The sequence below is a fragment of the Oryzias melastigma genome, linkage group LG14 (assembly GCF_002922805.2).
Source record: "Oryzias melastigma strain HK-1 linkage group LG14, ASM292280v2, whole genome shotgun sequence".
Lineage (NCBI taxonomy): Eukaryota > Metazoa > Chordata > Actinopteri > Beloniformes > Adrianichthyidae > Oryzias > Oryzias melastigma.
The window spans coordinates 10,601,336-10,627,051 of NC_050525.1; the positions used below are offsets into that span (position 1 = coordinate 10,601,336).

Below are 25,716 nucleotides of genomic sequence, written 5' to 3' on the forward strand. Positions count from 1 at the left end.
GCCATCAAATAACCAGTTTAACTGTAGGGGGGTGGTGGCACCCATCTGTTCGCATTGAAATGAATGGCTTCCTTCTGGTTATTCATCCAACCAGACTGCAGTTTTTAAAGTCATTAAAAAAAAAAAGCATTCCAACTCTACGAGTGAAGCTGCAAACGCCAAGAACTGATACATCAAATGCATACAAGTGTGTGAGTGTGCATGCAGGTGAGTGTGTCCACTTATAACTGCTTCGAGATTTGCTTAAGTTACCCAGAGGCACATTTTAAAGCATATACTCTGTCAAGACTTATCTTAACCCTCCAGAAGCAGCGAGACAAAGCTCGCACATTTTAAAGTCTCCAGCGGTAAATGAGGCGTTTGAGGAATTGCAAATGCCAGGGAACACGCTGACATTGACAGCTAATTTTTATAACCTTTTGTGAAGAGACTCACCAAACAAACACTAAACCTGAGAAAGACGCCATCTTTTTTTTTTGCCCTCATCCACCCACTTAAACTGGGAATTCACTGGCTGGCCATCTCATCAAACTGCTGCAGCAGTGTTAGTTCTATATTCATACAGCATGACGCAGCATCCGGGGTAGAACTGCTGTAAGAAGGATTTTTTACAGGAACTGTACATTTTTCTCAGTATTCTTAAAGCAACGACTATCCACTTTACTTCACAGAATTAATCATCTTTTCTGATCAATTATTGTATACCTCCCACATCTTAGACAGTCTCATCGGAGTTAGGATTTTCTGTGCACCGCATGAGTACGGTGGCCCAGAAGCTCAAATCACATCAAATCATTTAACTCAAAAATCACAACAAATTAAAAACCAGAACAAATAACAAAAAAATATATTTTAGAAATCAAAACTAAAACATAGTTACCAAAAAAAAAAAAAAAAGAAACGAAATAAAAATATATTTCAGAAAACAAAAACTCATTTCCAGGAATGTAGTTATTTATTTCATTTTCACACTTCAAAATAATAAATTTCATAATTTTCTAGTGTTTGTTTTTTTAATTGCGGCAGAGATAGTAAGTTTTCTTCTTTCTCTCCTGTTTCGTTTTCACAATCAAACTATTTTAGCCAAATGTATCTCTTTGTAATGCAACATTTTTCTGAACTTGTTAGTTCTAACACTAAAAAAGAAATCAAAAGGAAATGTTATAAAATAAAACAACAAGAAACTGGAAAACGGAGGTAAAATATTGGACATTGCTGATTGGATCATAATGTTTGACTTTTGATGTTCAGGTGATTTCAGATCTTCAATGTCTGCATACTTATAAAAGTTTTATAATAAGTATGACACATGTCCAGTATCTTTGAATGCAAAATAACTTTCAGTTGAGATGATGGACAAACGTCATCAACCAATCAGAGATCTTCTGTCTTTTCCAGTTAGTGTTTTATTTTATAACATTTCATTTTGATTTCTGGAAATTAATATAAAAAAAAAATTAAAACAAATATTTTTATATCATTTTACATTTTAGGGAAATGTGTTTTTGGTTTTGATTTCAGAAATTTAATTTAAAAAAATGTATATATTTGTTCAGCTTTTGTAATATTTGTTTTTGTAATTTTTAATATGTTTCTGCATTGATTCATTCGTTGGTGTGTTTGTACTTCAGGGCCACCGTACATGCACACCATAACAACAAAACCAGACTGATGGAGTTTAACAAATTCCAAAGAAATAAAAAGAACAAGAAATAAAGCAGGAGCATTTCCCGGTTGTCTTCACAGCACCGGAGCTTGTTTTTACATGTATGACAAACTGATATTTATAATATATTTTATTTTTAAAAACAAAGACTATTTTTTCCCCCTGTAGAATTCCACACTTTTTTAGATCACACATAAATAAAATCAACAAATTGCATAAATTAATGTTTACAAAAATGTTAATGAATGTTAGACAAGTAACTACAGCTAGTGCAAGTGTAGTTCTCATCTTTTGCAGCTAGATGGAAGACTGAACTCCCAGAACAATAACTTTTTACTAAGCTCAAACAGGTTGATTTTGTCACAGATTTCATGTAGAAGTTGCAGTTTGAATCACATTTTGATGACTGGACATTTATTTCTCAAATAAATAAATAAATAAATAGCAGTAACTGCTGTTAATTTCTCAGTTGAGCAAAGAAGACTTCAGATGTTGTGGACATTATTGATTACTCGCCACAGTTCCACTCCATTTAAAGAATGTGGCATTAAGAAAAAAACACAAAACAACAACTTTCAACAACAGGTATGATTTTATTTGCAAATCTGTGCACAGCAGTAATGCAGAACAGCAGCAGTGTGCCAGCGACCAGATAGAACGGTAAGAGAGGTGGCTGCGCTGCTCGTTAAAGGCAGTGACAGGAAAAAATGGATTGTGTGGAGGTGTTCTTTGTGCTTTAGAACATAATCGCTGTTAATCAATTGAGGAAATGAGGTGTTACTTTTATAATTTGGGGCTTTGATCTGAATTGCATGCTGTGACTTTTGATAGACCTCTATAATAAACACTGTTGAAGATGTGAAAAGTTAAGTGTCACGGCGGAGCTCCGGTCTACTTTAACCCCTGCTGATAATTCACTTCTTTCTTGTTGAGCAGCATCAAGACAGCAGAAAAACTTTGCAATTAACTTGTAGGCCCAGTGAAGCTTTGAAAACATCCCCTCTTCAGTGAATGTTAGCAAAATCTGTATGTATAAAATAAAAAAATCTGCATTTCATTTTTTTTGTCTTTAATGTAAAAATAGAATGGAGGAAGTGCATAAGATTTGATGGGAAAGCACAGTTTGTCTGGTGCTGAATTAGACTTCCTTAACCACTATATTTGAAAAATATTTACATTATGGCCATAAAAATCGTAATTTTCATAAAAATATCACAATGTTTTAAGGTGACCTTAACATTACTTTACATATTTCAGCAAAAGTCAACCTGAAACTGAAAATTAAAACAAATATGTTTTGTTTTAATTGTTTTTTGAAGCCACATTACAATAAAAAATGTGTTTTGTTGTTTTAAACATGTTCTTGTGTCATTTTTCTCACAATAAAGGACATATAGAAAGAAAATTAGGATTAAAATTCAATTTATATGTATTTTTTAATTCAAATTGTAGACCGAAAAATGAATTTGAAAGAGACTGTGACGTAGATGCTACAATCGGTGCGTTACAAGCTCCCTGCTCCGCTCCATTCTGATGCTTCCACTTGAATACAAATAGATCCATGAAGATCTTCTTTTCCCTCATTAGAGCTGGAATCTGACTCAAAACTGTACAGTTAGATGGCACCAATATTGCTCACCATTTTTGCTACCCCGGTAATGTTAGCTTGGGGTTGTGAGGGGCTGTAAGCTAGTGGGAGTGTAAACAAAGGGATGATGGGAAATAAGGGAAGGCTCACTCCGTGCCAACAATTCCGCCTACAACTTAGAGTGAATTTCTAATAAACTACTTCCACTCTGCTGAAACTGCGACCTAGAAAACAACGTTTTTAGATTTTGCCTAAAAACTCTGATCATAAGTAAAAGAACGCTAAAAATGTTTTTAAATAGATCAAAAGTTGATCATAGTGGGTTTTTAAAGAACTACATAAGATTCTTATATCTGATGATAGAACAGTACTATTCCCAGTAAATTCTGAGCAGTACTACAGTGAAGTACTATTCCCTGGTAATAAACTGAACTGTATTTTTTTCTAGAATCCCATTTTTAAGAAGTTTTTTTTTGTTTGTTTATTTTGACATTATTCACAAAGATATGACAGTGTTTCAAGGTGACCTTTACTTAATTTGATCTGAAATATTTTGTACTAGTTCTTTTTTAACCCTATTCAATATGAAAAGGTAAATCTAAAATTTTTTGGCAATATTGAAACAAAATGTTTTACAGAAAATTGTGGTCATCCTGGTCTGGGAAGACTTCAAGCAGAAACATCTTAATTTCCTTGGATCACTCTTGGAGTTTGGGGAAATTGTTATTATTTTTCCTAATTTTACAAAACGGTCTGATCTAGTTATCCTGTTAGGTTACTGATACCTGCTGAGCTTCTTTACATGCTGTGAATCAGGATGCTGTTTTAATCTACTTGCACAGTTTTTACTTGTTCAATCCGTGGGGAAGGATATTTTTCCCTGAGCCGGAGTTGAAAAACTTCCAGTCATCTTTGATGTGCTGCACAGATGAGCAGATGTCAAGTTCTGCTGCTCCGCTCGACCCGTTGAGGCAAAAACGTGCACAAATGAATCTGCTAGTTTGTCATTGTATTCATGATGCAGCAGTAAGAATGTCTGACATCCTGTATATTTTCTAACTTGTTTGCTGTAAACTGGATCTGTTTTTCTTTTTTCTTTCGCATTCTTGCGATCCCTCCAGTGATGCTGGTTTGGGTGTTTGTTTACTTCTGGGTTTCACATCGCTTGCTGCTCATGCTTCCACTTATCATGCATTCATAGTGTGTTTGCATCAAACAGTAAAACCAATTTAGCTGCATCAATTGTCCTGCACAATTTATATTTTGGTTTGGTCGACCTGAGTAACCAAATCACTTCCACTCTGAGTAGCAGCCATTATAGGAACGGAACTGTCTAACAAAGCTGTACAGAAATGCATGACTAGTGATGGCAGTTTTCTATCTAATATCCCAATTTAGGTTTTTTTTTTTTTTTTTTTTTTTTAGCAAGTATTATTTTACAAATGTTTTTTCACACACATGAAATACATGTAGACAGTATGTTCATACAATGATGCCACATCTTGGAAAATAAAAAAAAAATAAAAGATATAGTGGTAGCTCAATAGCAGCTTGCAGATGAAAGGTGTAATAATATTCAGGTAGAGTTTTTATTTTAATGCAATACTCTTAAACAAGAAAATAAAAGTGTAAGATTGTTCTGGGACAGTCTTAGGATATATTGTTAGACGCGTATCGTGATACATAGAGACTCTTGTCAATACACACCCCTAGTAAACAATAGAAAAAGTACATGACCAAGAAGCCCCTCCCTGCTTATCTAGTGTGAACACCACTGGCTATAAGAGTATTCAAGAATGCATCTTCTTAAAATTCATCACTTGCCCAGTTTATTGATGGATCACCTTTGTAGGTAAAAACAAATTCACAAAACCTTCTTGTGGTTCTAACAAATTTTTAAAAGAGGTCACTAGACATAAATGGTCAAAAGGCCTCGCTTGATTAAAAATTGATCAACATTATAATGAGCCTGTCGCACTGACCTGAACCTCAATGCCATATCCAAGGTAGACTGTAATCAAGTAGTTGCACTCCACGCCAGAGTCAAGTTGCTGTAGGATTTCGATGTTACCCTCAGGGTCAGTGAAATTCATGCTGCATGGCTCTGTGGGAGAGAGTAAAAAGAAAAATGATTCCCTTTTTCCCAGACCACTGATCTTTCTGACAGCCCACCTGTGTCTCTCTGCCCTCCATAACCCTCCAACTATCTCTGCAGATATCCTCTCTGATACCGCTTATCTGGGCCTTCAGCCCTCTGTGACCAGTGGAAAATAACAGGCAGGACACATCAGGAAAAATCTGATTGTTTTTGACACATGAGCAACTCTGTTAAACCCAGTAGGGGGAGGATGACTGTGTGCAGAATCCTAAATGAACAGAAGTGATGCAGAGGACCTGATGCTTAATTTCAATTTCCTCTGGGAAGGATGTGTTAAATTTAGAGGGAAGACGCTCCCGATTCTGGGCTACTATTGGAGGGAAATGTCTGAAATGCTGGAGGCATTTGTCACAGAAAATCATTAAAATGTTCTGCCCTGAACACGTATGAAATTCAAAGAAAAGCATAAACAGGCCTACCTGATGTTTGCATTGTGGTGATGGTGGTCGTTGTGATAACAGTTGTGGATGCCGTAGGGGTACCAGCTCCTTCTTGAGAGGATGAAATTGGTTTTGGGAGTGGGCGATCAGGGTTTGTTTTGTTCTTCAGTCCTGTTTTGTCCACCTCCCCTTTCTCAACGCTAGTTGAAACGGGAGAAATGGTGGCAGCGACAGGAAAATGCATTCCGTCTGCAGGGTTGTTTTTGCCGCCCGAGGCTTCGCTATGCAGCATGACTTGAGTAGTGAGGGAATGTGTTGTTAGCTCCACTTTGTCCAACCCCTTGATCTTCTCCTTGCCTGGTTTCTTTTGAGGGAAAGACACAAGCGGCGGTGATGTCGTGGCAGAAAAGGTGGTCAGCGAGGAGGAGGTGGCGGCCGCAGTAGCAGTCGAAGCAATGTCGGAGAAGGCTGGTGCGTCCTCGTGGGGCACGATTTGCGTGGGATCGTGCCCAGAGTCTGGAGCAGAGACAGACCCTGGCATTGTGGGATACATAGCTACAGAGCCATCCTTCCTGAAAAAGTGCTGGTCCCCTTGGAAGTTCCTTGTGAGCAGATGTTTGTTGAGCAACAACCCCTTGAGGACAGGATGGTGGTTGGGGACGTTCACGGGTGAAGCAGTGGTGAAGGAATGGACCTCCCTCTCCGTATCCAGAGTCGACACGTGCGTGAAGACGTCTCTGTTTGACTCCAGTGTCCTCTTTCTGATTCCAGTGCTTTCTCTTGGATCTAGAATTGCAAAAAAAGATAAATTGTTACACATTTATTCTTATAAAATGCACAGAGAAAAAACACTTCAGTGCTCTCCTCCCCTTGTATTTGATCTACTATCTGCATTTATACATCAAACATTCTCTTTATGACTCCTTTGTTCGATGATAGAATACTTTTCTTGGAATTAATCATAGTATTTGACATTTTTCAAGAGAACAGAAAGATTCATAATTCTAATCTAAATGATATTAGCAATGAGAAGTAGCTGCTTGTACAAAAACAGTGGATCAAAGCTAAATTAAACACTCAACCTAAAGGCCAAGACAGTCAAAAAGCTTTTATTTATATGACAACGGTTGATGAATAGCAGCAGAGGGACAATAGCAGCATTAGGCCTGCAGACATAAATGTTTTCTGAACAGGGCTGGATTTCAAGACAAGAAAACCCTCTTTGGCCATACATCAAATCCCTGGAAATGATCGTGTGATAAGGCGATACGTTTTCTCTGTATTTCACAGAAGCAGCTTCTGCTTCGCTTTACCTGGAACCATAGACTGGTTATTATGAGGTGCACATGTGTTACATGCTCACAGCTACTGAGTGAGAAGGAGAGAGCTTACTGTTTGATGTTTGATTTTACTGCAGATATTAGAACATGTAATCAAAAAATAAATGCAAGAAGAGAGTTTATCCCTTTATTGTAGCACCTTTTTTATTGTTTTTTAATAGGTTTCTATTGTTGACTACTTTTACATCATAGAGTGCACACTTTAAGATGAATATGTCTATAAGTTTCACTGACCATTTTTACATTTTCATATTCAAACATATTTCAGGCATTACTAAAGAAATTCTGAGCAAATTATAACCAACTGAGTATAAGAAGAAAATATATTCCTAACAATAATGCCTATTTGAAGTAAAAGTTAAAGTCCCATTAGTTGTCATGGACCAAGGTGTGTGAAATTTGTTTTTTATTGAAAATCTTTCTCCACATTCAGCTAATCTCCTGGGGGGAGGGGAGAGCTGCGGACACAGCTGCACTTGGGAACCATTTGGTGGTTTAACCCCCGATCCAGCCCTTTAATGCTGAGTGTCAAGCAGGGAGACAGGACTTGGTACGACTCAGAGTCTTTGAAGGACACTCTACCAAAAGGCCACTGATCTGGTCCGAGGCCAATGAGCTATTTGTTGCAAATACTACCAAATTAAAAGCTGGTGTGTGAAATTTTGGACCAAAATGTGGAGTAAAAAATGTTAGTCATGCCCTAGAAATTTTATTTTGATCGTGTTTTCCCCATAGTTCCTAATTTAGGATAAACTGGACATATAAATTCATTTTATTTTTAGCATAAAAAACATGAAGAAAAATCAAATTTTTTTCAAAATATGAAATGAATCTTCTTTTGATTTCCTTTCAAAATAAAAGACTTCCTGGGTCACATAGGATCATCTCAATTTAGCAAATATAGGATCATAATGAGACAAAACAGTTTATTTTTCTGTTTGTGGTCCCAGAAATGCATAAATCTAGCAAGCCCAAATTAAGCTAATTCTGTGACCCTTACTGTATTTTTTAACCTTTAGGGAGCACTTAAAATACTTCAATTTGTTAAAAAAAACAGAAAGTCTGTCTAAAACCCTTGAATATAAATGTTGGTTGTGCTTACTGACCTCAGATGGATTTTTTTTTTCTTTTATGGCACACGGCAACAAAAAAATCTGTCAAAATGTAGCAGCTTGAACCGCTTCATAGATAGTTGGGACATTATGGGTATAAACACTCAGGAGCTTTGGAGAGTGACACTGATCTTCAACTGTTTCTGAATGGATAGAATAAAGTTTAAGTTTACTTTGTTTCACTTTAATACTTATTTTTTTACTTTAGTTACTATTTAAAATTAAATAACTATTTTTTTCTTAAATCAGAGCCACAATGGAGGGGTAAAAGAGCCTCAAGTTGCAGAGTCCTAATCTGGACCAATAATTTCATCTGTGGGTCAAGCCACCAGTGCTTTAAGATTTTCATAAACGTTCCTTTTTCTGCAGGACAGACTGAAAACTATCATACATATCATACTTAATGGGCACACATAACCACACATAATGATTCATCTTCTTTTTTTAAAACAACATTCATAATGTGACAAAAATGCATTTTAGGGTTCATTAATTTAATATTTTTAATTAAGACCTGCTGTGATGAGGTATGTACTAAAAAAAAAGATTTCTTTAAGGCGATTGAACTTGGTTATATAAATAAAATTGAGAATTACAAAGCCACACAGCTTCACAGTCAGGTGCACAATGTGGAATATTTTCTTTTACTTAGATTCTTTTAGCATTTTATATACAGACTTAATTTAGCACAAGTAGAAAGGTTAAAAATACACTTGTTTGTGTGGGAAAAACTGTGAAAGTAATGTCATTTATTATAATAAAATACTCTAGCAAAGCAATGAAACAGTTGAAAATAACAGGGAGAAGCTTGAAAAACATAAACAGATTTCACATCTTTTTTTTTTTTTTAAGTGTCAGTTAACTCGAGTTCACTTAAAACATGTGTGTTTGCTTTGATAAATTCTCTTGTCAGGGTGAAGGCCTCTCTTAATGAAGCAGAACATCCACCTGCAGGTTTTCATAAAAGAGAGGATGTTGTTGACATAGACTGCACCTGAATGAGACATCCCGATGTGGTTGATTCTATTGCGGCCTCGAACAAGGTCGAATGATGGAAAACACCCTCGAATGCCAAAACTGTTTAGCTTGATATGTTTTTTTAAGCTGGTTTGTAGCACAATTTCAAGTGCTGAATACAATATAGTCCATCAAAAGTATTGCAATGGTTGGTGATTTTGATGATGTTGTTATGGTATTTTATTAATCTTTTTGCACGTCTAATGTACATGTGACATTTTCTGCTTGTTTAGTTATTTTTCTCCCCCTTGTTTTGTGCAGGTCTGGCTCCTCCCACCCACTTCCTGTGCTTCCTGGAGGAGTTCACAGCTGCATTTTATCAGTTCATGTAGTTTGCCTATTTAAGCTCCCTTTCTCATCTCTGTGTGTTGGAGCGTTTTGCATGTTTCTGGGTTTTCTTGCCATAATAGTCACTAGTTTTTCTCTAGTTTTCACCTTTTTTCCCCATCAAGGATGCATCCAAGTCTTGTCTGCATTTGGGTTCTTGAATTCTGGCCATAACAACATGGGCGACAGTTGGGCTTGGTTATCTGTAAATATCTCGTCAGTACAGATTATGTAACAGTACCTACATTTTTTTCTTTAATGTCCCCCTCTGATCATCTTTTGATCTATTTTTAAGTGTTCCCAGTACTCTTTTAGTTAAGATTATGTTGTTTTTAGCCACAAAACAAAAAAAAACAGTAATTTCCGAGGACATAGTTTCTGCAGAATTATTGGTGTAGAGTAAGCCTACCCCCTTTTCCCATCATCCTTTTATTTACACACTCTCCTAATTGTTTGGGGTGAGCAATATGGGAGTAAAATAAATATGTGCTTAAGATAAATAAGGGTTTAACATGAGGCCATTAAGATTCAAAATTGAAAATCTTTTTATATGGGCATGCACATTTGCAGACCTAATTTTTGGGGGAAAAATGTATTTTGGGGTATGATTAAACTTGATTTATGTGTGAACATGCAGCTGCGTTTTAAATCTTAATGTCATTTTTTCTAAGCCCATAATTCAGCCGTAGTTTTGAGTCAGATAAAGGAAAACAAAGACGTGCATGGATCTAATCATCTATAAGTGAATCAAAATGAATCTCACTGCTACAATCTTTGTCAAGCTGCATTTTTTTGTCTGCTCACGATTCATAACAATTTGAATAAAGAAATGCAATTTCAAGCTTAAGATTTTTTCTATATGTCCTCCATCGAGATAAAAATGCTACAAGAACATGTTAAAAAATAAATAAATAAATGGAGTGGCTCTTTCAGAAATAGCTGTTGTCTGAGCTAAAGGAACAAAAAACCAGCTGCTACATCTGCACTCTGCCTTGCTCAAAAGACTTTGATTGCAACATTTTGCTGATGGAGAGTGGTTTTAGCACCATCCAGCATGCTAATAAAAGTTTGATCAGGCTATTCAAGAGGAAGAGTAAATAATTTTGCTGCAAAGCCTACCCTTGGCTGACAGAACTGACACATTGTTTTACGTTTCACACTGACAAGACACGACAACGCCACGTTTATCGTCCTTGATGGCGGAAACCATTCAAAGACTTTTTGATGTTTGGAGACGGAAAAGAGACGTTTTTCTTGTAGCCTTATTCTGTCACAACAAGAGCACTTGAAAGGCAAACTAAGCACTTTTGACGTGTCCCAGTGCCAGAGAGGATAAAGAGTGCAAAGAGAGGTTTTCATAAATGATTGAGGTATATAATGCCTCCCCCATTTCCTCTCTTTGTAAAAGCAAAACACCACAAACAATGTTGGAAATACAATATACTGTAATTCAAGGTATTTTGATCTTTACCTCACATTTTACAGTCATCCAATGTTGCTTTTTCGGATAATAAAAAATAAGTTTGGATGGGAAACATTTTGACCAAAACAATACTAGTTAAAAGAAACTGTTTTCAAGATCAAAATGCAAATTTAAATTGTTTTTTTGTGTAAAAAGGTGTTTTTTATCAGCTATGTTGTACAGAGGCCAGGTTCATTTGATGGTGTACAGCTCTGGTTCCACTAAAGCGCATCTAATGTAATGGCTTTGCAGATTAATACACAGAAATCTTCCGTCAGCAATTTTTCTGAAGGTCTTTTCTATGATGCTTTCAGCAAAACACATTCAAAACATCAAGGTGATATACATGATGAAGAGGTTATTTTTTTTTCTTCCTTTGTGGCACCAGAATCAATCTCCTAAACTTGAACATTTTATAGCTTGTAAAACATAACCATTAAGTATTTTAACTAATTAATAATCAATTTGACAACAAATTGCAAACCTTGGATCTATATCTGCAACAAAGTCGACATGCTGCAATTTTTTTACTTCTCTATTATCCTAATTTCTGTAGTTTGGGGTGTTTTGTTCTTCCTTTTCTCTGTGATGGTCTGTGCTGCTCTTCCATGTGACAGGTTTTGACCATCCATTTGCCGTCTCTCAGTCAGCTTAGGGAACGTGGAGAATTAGAATGAAGGACTGGACTGAAGTGGAGTTTCTCATCCACAAATCAATATGGGATCAATGTGTGCAGGTTGGAGACCTCACTGGTGATTACAGCAAAGAGAACCACCAGCATATTATTCTAAGCTCTGTAGCTCAAATGGGCATTTATAGTAGATATTTAAGAAAAAAAAAACAGCTAGAAACGATGTTTTGACTGTTGTTTGTTACAGATTTGTGTATTTAGCACCACTATAGAAACTGCCTTGTTACCGTACAAAAGCACATTTTTTAAGATCACTACGAGTCTTTTATAATTTTTTATTACATTTAAAATAAAAATTAAGTAGTTGCAACTCATTGCATCACTTGCTGATTAAAAAAAATGAACATTTTGATCTCAGTTGGTCAAAGCTATGAACAATTTCTGAAAAAGAGAGCTAATAAATCTGTTAAAAGGGAATGGCATCAAGCAAATGAATAGTTAAAAAAGGAATACATAATTCATAGAGTGTTTTTGAAGCGTTTTAATTTGTACATTTAAAAACCTGACACCTTCCTCCCTCCCAATTCACAGTTATTGTACTTGAGGATCTCCGATCAGATAGAGCTGTGCTGTGATAGACTGACACAAGCGGGATACTTTTAGAACAAAGTGATCTTGATGTGCTGTGTCAGGTCCGCAAAATGGGTGTCATGCTATCATAACCCATGACACACTGGCAAGTTACATCAAATCATTTTGTGGCCAGACTTGTGACAAGATTTGTAATAAGTCAAAACGAGGTGGCAGATGGTAACTTTTGTGAAAGCTGTGCACGTCAGTTGGACTCAGTTCAACGCTGACACAACAGCTAAAAGTAGAAACCATGGGCTCAACTCAAAGGGCCTGAATATATGTATGACTGTGTTCCTGACCGTAGTGGCTTAATGAAGACTCATTTAACAAAAATAAAGACAGCAATAAACTCAAAATAACATTAATGTCATATTAATTAAGTACAAATACAATTAAACAGCTGCATTCAACAGTAGCGCTGCCACACGCGGTTATTTTAATGGTCAACTAATCACCAAATATTTTTTCCGATTAGTCGACTAATGGTAAGCTGAATTTGGCTGCTGAAGATGCTAGTGCTGATAGCTAAAGATGAACAATTACAACTAAAAACAATGAAGTTGACAGCTGCAATCGCTGAAGCTGATAGCCAGGTAAAACATCAGTTAAATGCCAAATTAGCCTAAAAAAAAATAAATAAATAAATAAAAACAAATAAAAAAACCTAAATAAGTCAAAATGGCAAGCATGCAGCTGAAAAATTGCCTAAACTCCAAATTAGCCTGAAAAACCAAAAAGACTAAAAAGGTCAAAATGGCTAGCATGCAGATGAGATATTAGCTAAACTCCAAATTAGCCTAAAAAATTGAAAAACCCTGTCAGCCAAAAAAAGCTAGCATGCAGCAGAAATATTAGCCAAACTTCAAATTCGCCCAAAACACAAAAATCGACTAAATCAGAAAAAAACAGTAGTATGCAGCTGAAATATTAGCTAATCCCCAAAATAGCCTAAAAAAACCTGAAAAAAGCCTGTCAGTCAAAAAAAGCTACCATGCAGCTAAAATATTAGCTAAACCTCAAATAACACTAAACAACAAAAAGATTAAATTAGTCAAAATAGTTAGCATGCAGCTGAAATATTAGCTAAACTCCAAATTGGCCTAAAAAACAAATAAGACTAAATAAGTCAAAATAGTTAGCATGTAGCTGAAGTATTAGCTAAACTCCAAAATAGCCTAAAAAATTGTAATAAATGCCAAAATAGTCCAAAAAGCTAGCATAATGCCATTGTAACTTTCAACTTTACAACACTTCGACTCCATAAAATATAAAGAAACGACTATTAAATTAGTCATTGACTATTTTGATAGTCTATAGTCGTCATTTAGCCAATTAAAAGTTAAAGTCCCACTATTTGTCACGCACCTCGGTGTGTGAAATTTGTTCTCCGCATTTGACCCATCCCCTGGGGGAGCGGTGAGCTGCAGACACAGCCGCGCTCGGGAACCATTTGGTGGTTTAACCCCCCAGTCCATCTCCTTAGTGCTGAGTGTCAAGCAGGGAGGCACTGGGTCCCATTTTTAGAGTCTTTGGTATGACTCGGCCGGGATTTGAACCCACGACCTTCCAATCTCAGGGCGGACACTCTACCACAAGGCCACTGAGCTGGTTAATCGTGGCAGCCCTATTCATTCCACAGAAGATAACTTATATATATATATATAATTTCCATTCAAGTCTTCAGAGGACTTAACTGGGCCAAGAAAAGAGGAAATTGCTGAAAAACAACACAGTAAATGCAATGCAGTGATGTGCAGATGAAACATTTGGAAGTAATTAAATGCACAAAGTTGATAAATTTTATATTATTTGTTGCATTGAAAATGAGAATTAATTAAGGGCATAGACAGAAAAAAAGTAGCATTTAGTGTGGTGTGGCCCATTTGACAACATCAGGAAGTCGATTCCATTTTTACGCCGCACAGTCTAGGTCTCACCCAATTCTGCCAAAAGACTGCCTCACAAAACCCCAGAGCCCCTCTAGATTTGCAATAAGTAAAGATGTCAGTAAATAGATTCTACTCGCATATTATTAAAGAGGTTTGAAAATTAGGAGCAACACCCTGGAGGCTATTCTCTATGGACTGTGTTCTTTCACAGGACTAAGTTTAAGAACAGGAAATATGTTTTTGATTCTCCTGGTTCTTGTAATAATCTATCAGTGTGGTTCAGACTGGGTTAAAGCTGCCTAACAGCTCATTTGGAAGGACCGAAAAGATCATATGTGCAAAAATTAAAATGACACCTGTCAGTCGCACGTTTCTTTAGTGGGAAGTAGCTTCAGCAAAGCTGTGTGTAAATAATTTCTAGGAACGCAAATATCTCCTTTTTATTCCAAAAGAATATACTTATATGTCCCACCTTAAACTCTTGAACTCATTCTGAAAATACTGGGTGAGGTGCCTCCCTGCAAGATTTTACTTTCTTTATATAAATTAGTTCAAACTTAAAAGTTCTATTTTCATGAAAGTTCAAGACAGCAGAGGAAAAATAAAAATAGGCTTAACAATTATTAACTATGGTTAAAAAAAACAAATCCCTTTAAAAATTAGAAAAATATCAGATCAAGTAATAAAGGGTAAGTACTACCTTAACTTTTGAAAACTAATAGTCAAAAGTTTAAAATAAGAGGAAAAAATGGGTAAAACAATCAATGTCAATGGTAATGTTAGTCCAAATTATCTTATAGAAAGGCAGAATTGTGCATAAGTAAAAAAGAAAAATTAAAGGACTAAAAGTTGAAAAATGTTTCATGATTTTGCAATATGTTATTGCTTTTTTTGAGTATTTCAAAATGGCGAAACGTGTCCTCTTGAAACATTGCTCAAGTTTTTTTCAAGATGTTTTTTTCATGTTTCTGTGTTGTACGTTATTGACGTTTTTAAGTCAGTTTTTTGGGATCTGTGAACAAAACATACAGCCCCTGCCTCATTCACACACACTATGATGCTGAACACTGGTACCAAACTATCCACCAGGAGCAATGTGGGGTTTAGTGCCTTGCCCAAAGACATTTGGACTTCAGTACCACCCTCCGATTAGAGGTTGACCACTCTACCTCTCCACCATATTTTCTAAATCCCCGTTCAAGAACCTGCTTTCAGTTCGTTCTTGTGCGCCACACATGCCCTGTGTGAATGTAGCATTAGCATTACTAGAACCTATTGTAGGGAGATCTGAACCTTCCATTAATGTTTGGACACTTCAGAATTTTGGAAACACATTGTATGAAGTATGCTTTCCTTTGTAAAGGCAAAAAAAGCTAAATATTTTAGATTTAGCTTTTGGCAAAGCTGACTTGCCCAGGAACATAGTTCTGCCATCACTGAGAAGCAGAAAAAAGAATTGTGTTGATGTGAGTTATAAGGTACTTTATGTTGTTTTTCAAAAATTAGCCAAATCTAAGGCTACAGTTGACTTCTAAGCTCAATGTAGTGAATTGGGCTCTACAATAAATGGGTCATCTTGTGCTGGTTACTGATTTTCTATAGGATCAAACAGCATTTTTGAACCATAGTCATCCAGAAAGAAGGCAAAACTAAGCAGGGATGTACCAGACGATGTTGTGCTGCAGAATCCCTGCAGATGCTGCAGGTTTGCTTTCTCTGCCCTTCTGTTTGTGCATCCCATTTACAGCAAAGGTGTGGACTTGGTGCCCCAATATTACATGGGTAACAATCTGCCTGTCTGCTCTGACTATGACAGAGTGAGCAATCAGGGCGGAAAGCTCCTCAAGATGACAACAGCAAGCCTCCTCTCTACCCTGCCTGTCTATGAAGTTATCAGTGAGCACTCAGTGCATAGAGATAGTGCTAATAAGAAAGGACAAGCCTCACTTGAGGCAAGCTGCTGATTGACATCAATCTCCTAATATCCAGGGGCTTTATTTCCTTATTATTACAGAGAGCCACTAGAAAAGCAAATCAATAGGCCACTTCCGATAGGATGAGATACCAGGGCTTCAAGACTACTTCTGCGGCTCTCGCTGGAGGTTTTTGCTGATTAATTCATTCAAACTTGAAATTTTGTCCTGTTTCAGACCTCTGAGTGAAACACTTTCTTTATCAGAATGGTATTTATAGAGTATTTAAGTGGTAAATAAAGAATACTTTCATTAGACCAACTAGGTATTTATGTGGAATCATTTGGTTCATACTTACCAGTGTGCCACGTTACTCAACACGCTTTTACCCAGTTAGTACATGTAAGAACCCAACACAAATACCCCTCATAAATATCCAGTTAGGTACTAAGACTATATAAACCAAAGAGTGCCACATAAATACACAGCATCTACCATGCAACTACCCAGCTGGTGCAGCAAAAGAACCTACAAGTACCATACTACCAAAGTATTATTCAAAGAGGAGCCATAAAGACTTACTATCCCTCCACCAGTAGAGTGATCCGTATAGCGCTTGTGCCACGGAGGAGAAATGCGTTTATTCACATAAGTGTGCTCTGAAGCCCAGAAGTTTATATTTAAAAATTCAAGGATTCATATTGTCAAACCTTTGGACAAATGGATGTCACTATCACTGAGATTGGAACTCAGGTACATGTGAGAGAAGAAACAGGTACAATATGACACAATTTACATACAACACAATATTCTACTAATACTTACAAAAATGTAAGTAAATAATACCATATAACTGTATGTACAAACACTCAAAATCCAAAACTCGAAATTTAAATGTAAGTATGCAGTTTTTGCATGACTTTTTAAAGTTATGTGTTTTCTGAGTGCTAGCAGCTACTTGCTAACATAAATGACCAGAAACTATTGATGACATCATTATGGAGTGATAATGTCCAAATCTTAAGACATTATATTTTCCCTTTCTCTCTGCTTGGAGTGAAAAAGAAGGGATGCAGAGAAGCCATACAGGGATACAATTCAGATATTTGTCAGCTTTAGGAATTTATGTTGCTGCTGAGTGTGACAGGTCACAAAACGAAAACTAATATCTATATTTCAGATAAAGACACATGAGATGTAAACAACAACATTATACAATACAGTTCAAAATGAATACAGAATGAAACTCTAAATAGTTTTGTCATCAAATCCTCTTTTTCTGCCTGTCTAGTTTTGAAGACACTAAAGTCACGGGCAAGCTCTTATCTTCCATCTGCCCTTTGACTTCATTGAGCGGAACCATAACTTTTCCTTTCCATTTGTTACGGCCCGCCTATACTCAGGTTCATTGAGCGCTGTCCTTCAAACGGGCGTTAGACAAGCGGCGTCGTTACAATGCTCATAAACTCTGACCTTTAAAGTGCAGCAGAACAAAAAACAGAGTAACCCGACACTGGCATTTGCATAAAATCCGCTGTGAACCGTTTAACCTCCAGGGGGTAAACAGGGCAGCCTTCAACAAATCAGAATTCCATAATGAGGGCTAGATTTTATTTTAATCTATTATAAATTGTTTCGAATTAGGTAAGTCATTTCACTGCAGTGAACCTCAGCTACATTTGGATGTCCTCTCTCTTTTTCAATTTCGTGTTTTCTTTTATCCCGACAACAGCCGAATAAATGTGTCTTATCCAAGTGCTTGGCTTTGAAATGGCATCATCCTCTGTAATCACGGCAGGATCTGTCATACACAGAAGGCAAACGCTTGTTGTATTTCAATTTACCAGTACTCTGCATTCTAGAAAATACTAGGAGGAATGTCTCTTTTCACACTTCATTTCCTTCCATTAGAGTAATTCATCTTTTCATTTTCTTCCCATTTACTCCATGGTGGAGTCAATTACTGTGAGAGGAACGCTGTGGGTGAAAAAAGTCCTACAACTCTAAAATCTGTCATGAATTACAGTAAAGTGTTGTGAGAAATTTGTTAAATGTGTCCTAACAGTTGTGAAGTTATAGGATTTCTTTGTTGATAAAACAAACTTTTAATTGTGCCTGACTTTAGATTAATGTGCAGTTTTCTTGGTTAATCGTTTCCAAATCTGTTCAAGATTTTTAATTGGTACGGAAAGGAAAATATGTGCTGCTTGCACAAGCAAAGGCTGTTGAGAGAGTCCTTTGAAATGGCATGCTTTACATCCCTTTCTCCCCCGTAAGCACAAGCATTAGTCTTGAATTTAAAAGCTCCTTGATTTATGTCACGCTCTCCGCCCATCGTCAGATGATTTCCCAGCCCCATAACAAATCCATCAGCTCAAGGAAAACACTAGTAGCAAAATCATGTTTGCAATTTCCAATCCTATCGGTGAACTTGCTATAAAGTGGCAGGCCTGTGCTGCCTATTACACTTGTCGATACTCTGGATCTCGCAGGGGGCTCCTGTTATAACGCTAAATTAAACAGAAGGCTTGGCACAAAAACAAGAATGACTCATTGTGGCCTCAAGAGCGACGCCAGTTCTAATCTGCAGAGGAGGCCGAAAACTTGAAGTGTTGGCGCTTTTTGCTTTTGAAAACAAACACTGTACTCATGTTGTCGAGTTGTTAACAATGGTTTCATCAGTGGTTTGTGCAATCCGGACTGTAGTGTTGGTTTATGTCTAATGAAATGTGCGTACAAGCAACCACAAGTCTATATAAACGTGTGTATATATGCGTTTTGGGCTTCTGTGTTCAAAACTCTTTCATTCTCGTATCGATTATATATATTTTTTTCTTTTGTAAAATCGTCCATAGTGATCTTTTAATTATGATTATTCAGTATTTAGCTAATATCAAAAATCCTTTTTCATTTTTTAAGACATATTTTCTGCAGTTGATTAGAAATATGATTCTGGGTAGTAGTTGGCTCCAAAGTTAACTCCGCTCATATCCCATCAAATTTTTGTTTACACTCTCACGCTAGTTTACAGTTTCTCACAATTAGAACATTAGCGTAGCAAAAAAAATTGTGCGCAATATCGAAGCTTTCCAGCTGTACAGCTTTGATCAAATGAGGAAATTAAGACGCTAATAAATGTTTTTGTCTGCAGGTGGATGCTTCAGATTTGGAGAGCAGGTTTTTATATCGGTTATGCCCAGTTTTGTGACAATTTTCAAATGCAGCAACACAGAGCTGCCTTTTCTATGTGACAGAATCAGTGGATTTATTGTAAGCGATTGAAGACCTACAATTGTGAATAGAATGTAAACTCTCAAGCTCTCAAGTTTTGCAGTTAAAGGGTTAAAGCATGAATGGTGAGCAGGTTTAAATTCCAGAATTGAGCAAAGCATAAAATCCCATTTCACTCTTAATCATAACAACCGGTATGTCGTTGTATATGAAATCTTGCCTTTATTTTAAGCAAATAATGGTTTCACATTTATCCTCAAAATTATCAAATTCCAAATTTGATGTCTGCTACAAGTTTCAAAGTAGTTGGGGTCCATGCAAGATCACAGTGGTGCTGCAGGACATCTGTGCACTGAGGTTATGAGTGTCTGGAGTGTGAAGTGTGGTTTCATTGTGGCCTAAAACTGCTTTATAACATTTTTAATACATTTTTAACTCTCCATAGGTGAAAGATCTGGACTGGAGAAAGCCAATTTAAGCACCCAGACCCTTCTAGAATAAAACCCAACTGTTATAGTTAGTTTACATGTCTTTTCTTTTGGATGGCAGTGAGTGCTTCTCATTTTTAGCAATCAAAGATCCTTCCAAAGCATGCAACTTTGTCCATATTGCATGACTTAAGGACCCCCTCCATCAGTGAAGCTGGCTTTTGAACCGAACGCCTGCAACACACTTTCTTACCCATCTGGCTGTTCCAGTCTTCTACCCTATCACTGTTTCACACTCTGAGTCACTCTTGTAATCTATAAACCGCTGCATTTTACATGCACACACACACACCCGGAGGGTACACAAAGACATGCTTTAACCCCAGTTTTATTGCAGCTATTTCTTTTTAAATCAGACAAAGAGCTACTCTCGCATTAAACAATATTGTAACATATTACTCAACAGCAGTGACAAGCCTTAAGTGTTAGAGCTGTTAAATTAATCATGCTGAGTCATGTATCAGGATAATAAAAAACTTTAGGGAACTTTATGGTACTTTTGTCTTAAAATCAAACAGTGTGATACACTAAAATGTGGTTTTACCACAGTATCAGCTATCCTCCTTCAGGCTTGTATTCACTTACGCCTCCAGCAGAGGCTTGTTAGCCAATAATCTAATGCGGCATTGGGAGTGTGACAGGCACCACTAGTGCCTGTGTGGGCTTCCTCAGATTGTGCCCTCCCACATCCCAAAACTCTGCCTATTGATAAGTAATGAAATGCAGGAGAAAGTGTGTTGATTCTTTGTCCCACATGTCTGCGTGTGATGGACTAGCACCCTGTCCCGGATCCTGTCAGATAACATCTGGGCCAGCCTCCAACTGACCTTGACTGGCTGAGAAGGTTTATAAATAACGTCTATGCCTCTGATCTGTGTACAAGGCTGCTTAACTCAGGAAATATTTTGAATATTCATTCCATAAACCACTGCAAGATATGACTGCGGATATGACATCAATGATTTCACCAAGTAAAAATCAAATCAACAAGAACTTTTTATGATTGTAACTCCACTGTGATGAAAATGTTGATGGTTTCTTAAAAAATTACCGTTAAACACGTTTTTTTTTTGGCTAAAATTGTTCTACCGCAATGCATTGTGGTCCATATTTGCTAATGTTTCCTCATGGGGATCCTCTGTTCTGGGGCTCCACCTGCAGGGGGCGCTGTTGCTGCGGTGCCCGTTCTCATTGGGGCGGCCGGGGTCCAGCTCTGTAGAGCGGGCCCCGCTCTGCCCCGTGCTGGGCGGGCGCTGCGGCGATTCTCCCCTGTGGTCGGGCTGGGCTTTGAATAAATGGATCCTCGTAATATCGCTTCTACACAGTAGTACAAATCCAGACTGTTTCGTTAGATCTGCAGTTCTTAACTCTTTGTTCAGTTTTGTTGTCAAGGGTCAAATTGGGGGAATTTGGGGGAGGAACTGGGGGACGGAGGGGTGTTCATGTCAATGTCCTGTTTTCTATCTGTAAATATGTTTTTAAACACTGTTTTTTTGCGTTTTTAATATGTATTTTATTTGCTTTTATGTTAAGCGCTTTGTGTTTCGGCTGAATGAAAGGCGCTATACAAATAAATAAAGTTTGAGTTAATGTGGTGAGTATCGATGCATGCTAGCTTTTTGCAAAGACTTCTGGGAAATTTCTAGTGCACTCGATTTTGGAACTGTAGATTCAGACAGCACAAGTAAATGTGCGTCTATAGTGAGTAGTAAAGGAATTCGGAAACCAGTGTCTTCAAATTTGGATGTTACTCCCACTTGATGACATCATCAACAGTCGCCGGTCAGCTACATTAGCAAGGAGCTGCTAGCGCTTGGAGATACATAACAACATTGGTTTTGTAACTTCAAAAAAGTCAAGGTAAAACAAAAAGTCATTGCTTAAATTCAAATGTAAACTTTTTTGCTTCAGAGCACACCCATGAGAAGAAAAGCACTTTTCAGCACAGCGTGACGCTTTTCTTCCTAGCGACTTAGGGCTCTGTATCCCTCCGCGGTGAGAGTTAGGCCTTGAAAAGATATATTTCAGACATCCTCACCCCTTCAAATGCTCCCACAATTGGAGGAGTATAGGAAGAGTTTGGATGCGGCCTAAGAATTTAATAACTTGTAATTAAAAAAATATTATGAAAGAATAGGATTAGCAATAACATGTTACAATCAGGTAGCAAAGCAACACAAATGTAATAACGGTAATTATTTCTCAATAGAAATTTATTAAAATTTGGCTTCTTAGCAACAATGGGTACTTCCTGTTTGGAACGCAAGGGGGAAGGGTCACTCAGTACAGTTCTCTTATACAGTCAATGCTCCCACCCCATTGTCGAAGTGTCCTTAGGCAAGACACTGAACCAACATTGCTCCTGGTACAGAGTAAGACAGCTGAGCTGCACATCATGGGTGTGTGGGTGTGTGAATGTGACTGAGACCGTAAACCGCTTTGGGACTTAAAGCGTTATAGAAATAAGCACCATTTACCAATAAGCAAATAAATACTTTTACCAAAAAGAAACGCACATTTTTAAAGGTGTAAAATGCTGCTAATCTTATAAAACTGAAAAGTGGAAAATAAAAAAATCATATAAGAAAGCCAAAATCAAGCCAGTTACAGTACATATATGGCTTTTTTAAACAAACAAGTGAGCACAACAAAGTTTAATTGGCCACAAACAATAAAACACAATGCCAAACAGAGCTAGGCTAGAATTGATGTATTGATTTGACACATGACGAAGAAATCAGGAAAAATAACCCGTCAGATGAGACTCCCTACAATTAATCTGTCTTTGTGGAGGGATGTTACTTTGCTGTCTCTAAACATGACAGACACATTGTAAAAATGCATCAGGCTGTAGAGCGCTGTCTCGCCTCCTTTATTGTCTCTACAATAGAGGAGGGTAGACAGCTTGTATTTTTTCTTTTTTCCTGATTGATGACAAGGCTTTTTCTCCTTCTAGCGTGTTTGCTGTGAAAACCTTTGTATATTTCTGTGGCATTGTATTAAGTTGAAGAATTCACAGCGGTGTTTATCAGCACTAAAATAAATAATCATCTCCTAACATCACTGAATGGAGACGTTTTCCAGACATAATCCTAAAAGAAGGTTTAGAGTACGAACCACAGTAAATTCCCCCGGAGACGGTGATTAGACAACTTTGAGGGATTGGGAAAAATATGACTTGTGCTCGAGTCATGTCAACGTGCTGGCAGCGTGGCAATGCGGGAATTTGTTATATGGCTTTTGGCAGGGAGAGACGCCAGGTGACGGCCCGCGAGTGCACAAGTCTCCAAACATAAACACTATAAACCAAAACACAAACTGCCTATTGAAAAGTGAGGGGAAACAATATTAACACTGACAGTGATGGATGGCGCTGCCTCCTGCGGAGGGCTGATAGATACAGGACCCTTCAGAGCTCAACCTGAAGCTATAGGCTTTTCACCTGCACTATATATGCATAATACTTTTGAAAAAACAGACTTCTCTTTGTCTCTTTCTATATTTTGTAGTAAAACGTTTAGAAAATTATTATATCTCCTGGATACAATACTTTCCTTAAAGCCCCACTCCGATGAATATGATGTTTTTGGTGTGTTTAACATGTTCTTGTGGCATTTTTCTGATAATGGAGGACATATATATATAAGAATAATAAAGATTAAAATTTCTGAGTTATTCTTTATTTAAATCCCGAGGAATCATTCTGATTCTGCTAACAAATAGATCCACGTCATTTCCATAATGTTATGTTGGAAAGAAGCATTTCTAATGAACTACTCTGCAAAAACTGATTTCTATAAAACGATACAGGTTTTTGATTGTGGCTAAAATCTACATAATCCTAATTAAAACACCACTTGTAATGTTTCTGCAATAGATCAAAGTGTTTGTTATCTAATGGCTCTTAAAAGTGGTGAGTTATCGCTTTGGATATGTGTATAAAAATGATAGTTTCCCATATTGTTTGCTAAAAGGACACTTATTTGATGGTGAGAGTGCTCTAAAATGAATCAAGATGTGTATTGAGGGATTTCCCTAAACCAAAGCTGAAATGTGTGTAATGGAAATTTTACGGGAGAAAATGGACTGGAAAGACTACAAGAAAAGAGTGACATGAACAATGCCGTTTGTTCCCGATTGTGTGCCTTAGAAGAGTGAATTTAAAATCTGTCTCTGTAATGGGTTTCTGCTCATGCTGCTTGGAAAAACATTTGTGTCCAAGAAATTTCCTTCTTTTGAGTTTGTTTTTTCATAATTCACACAACAGGACATTTTGCCTCTTAAAAACTTTTTAATTAGTACATTCTAAAAAAATATTTTGTTTGTTTTATAAATGTGTCAACAGAAAGCATTCATACAATGGTATAATTAAAGTTATTTTGATGAGCTTTTTGAGGTTGAAGAATCAGTTTTTCTAAATGTTACTCTCTAGTATGCAGCAGTTGCTAACCAGATTTGTTTTTGAACTTTAATTTTTTGAAAAAAAAGTTATAACTGGTGCACACCAGAAAGTAAATTAATATTGTTTTTTTTCTAAAAAGTAATGTTAAAAAAAATATATATATATAGTTACCATCACTATCTTTTTTTCAAACACAATTTAAAATTTCCAGTTTTAAATTGTACCAGTAATAATAAATTCATTTTTTTTTCTTTTGCTGAAAACTTTATTATATTAAACTTTATGTTTAATATATTTTTTCTATCATATTTTTATTGGGGTCTATGAAGTAAAGTTAGAATTAAAAATACTTCTTTAATGTTTCGATTAAAGAAAATAAAAATTTGGTGTACCTTAAAATCTACTAACCAGTTTTTCTCACATCATTTATTTATACAGATTCTTGGACCAAAACCTACTCTGATGTATATTTAGCATGAAAACAAGATTATAAAGGATCACTGAGAGAATTGTTGGTTTGGTTCAAGTTAAAAATGTTTCTTGAAAGCATCAAATTTATGGATTTGTACCTTAGAAAGTCTTGAAAATCTCTTGAATTTTGATATCTGAGCCTCAAAAATTGTGCTGTGAAACTTCTCTGTTTCACACGCCTTGTTAAAAATCAAAATTTTCAACCGCAACTATTTGGAACAACTAAACAGTGGCAGAACCAGTTTTTTAGAACCAAAACGCTGAATTTCCACCGCCGGTTTATTAAAAAAAGAAGAAAAATAAACGTGCTAATGCATGACAGTCCAGACACAAACAATAAGATAAGAAGCTACAGTTTTAATCTAAATTTAATCTCAAGACGCTGACAAATGTATCTTAATTTTTGACAAATATGGCCTTAAATTTCACTTGAAGAAACTGGTAGGAACCCTGAAAAAACAATTGCTGCTAGCCTGTGAGTAATAAAACTCTCCGAAAGGCCAGAGGACTTTGCAGGTTCATTTTTTACCCTGCAGACAGGTGTTTTTAATAGTGTCTGCATGGTGCTCAGCACCTTTTCTTCTCTCAATAATGCCACATCAAGAGTTCAAATGCCAAACCTAAATGAAGTTCATTTGCCGGCCTCTCGAAAGAAGAAAAGTAGCTAAAGGTCAGCAGCTTTTCTCCCCCAAAAACAATATAGCATTGTCTATTTCTGCAGCACTCAGGTGCTGAAATTGGTGTAGATCTTCCAAGCCCAGGCTTGGTGTTTGGAAAATTTGAATTGAAGTCGATTTCTTTTATAATCCCTCGACACATATACAGTATTGCTGGTGTGGTATTAATGTGTAGTGAAAGGTCAAAGCGAGGTAAGGTCTTAAGAGGAGAAAACAGAACATGAAAGTGTCACTGATAACAGAAAATGGTCAATCTGATAAGCTGCGAGGCAGAGGCAGACTGAAAAACAGGTGGGGGTAAAGGTGACTGAAATGACTTGATAGTTTCTGC

At 36.8% G+C, this 25,716-nt stretch overlaps 1 protein-coding gene across 2 annotated transcripts in view; it reads right to left on the minus strand.

The window, feature by feature from the left end:
• The window catches only part of LOC112142646 (seizure protein 6 homolog), a 115,019-nt gene that overhangs the window by 50,626 nt on the left and 38,677 nt on the right, over window positions 1-25,716 (minus strand). For both annotated transcript variants that reach the window (XM_024266156.2, XM_036215146.1), the window contains exons 2-3: window positions 5,832-6,578; window positions 5,237-5,358 (exon numbers count right to left, since the gene is read on the minus strand). In XM_024266156.2, coding sequence (XP_024121924.1) covers window positions 5,237-5,358; window positions 5,832-6,578 — 869 coding nt within the window. The remainder of the gene's footprint in view (window positions 1-5,236; window positions 5,359-5,831; window positions 6,579-25,716) is intronic.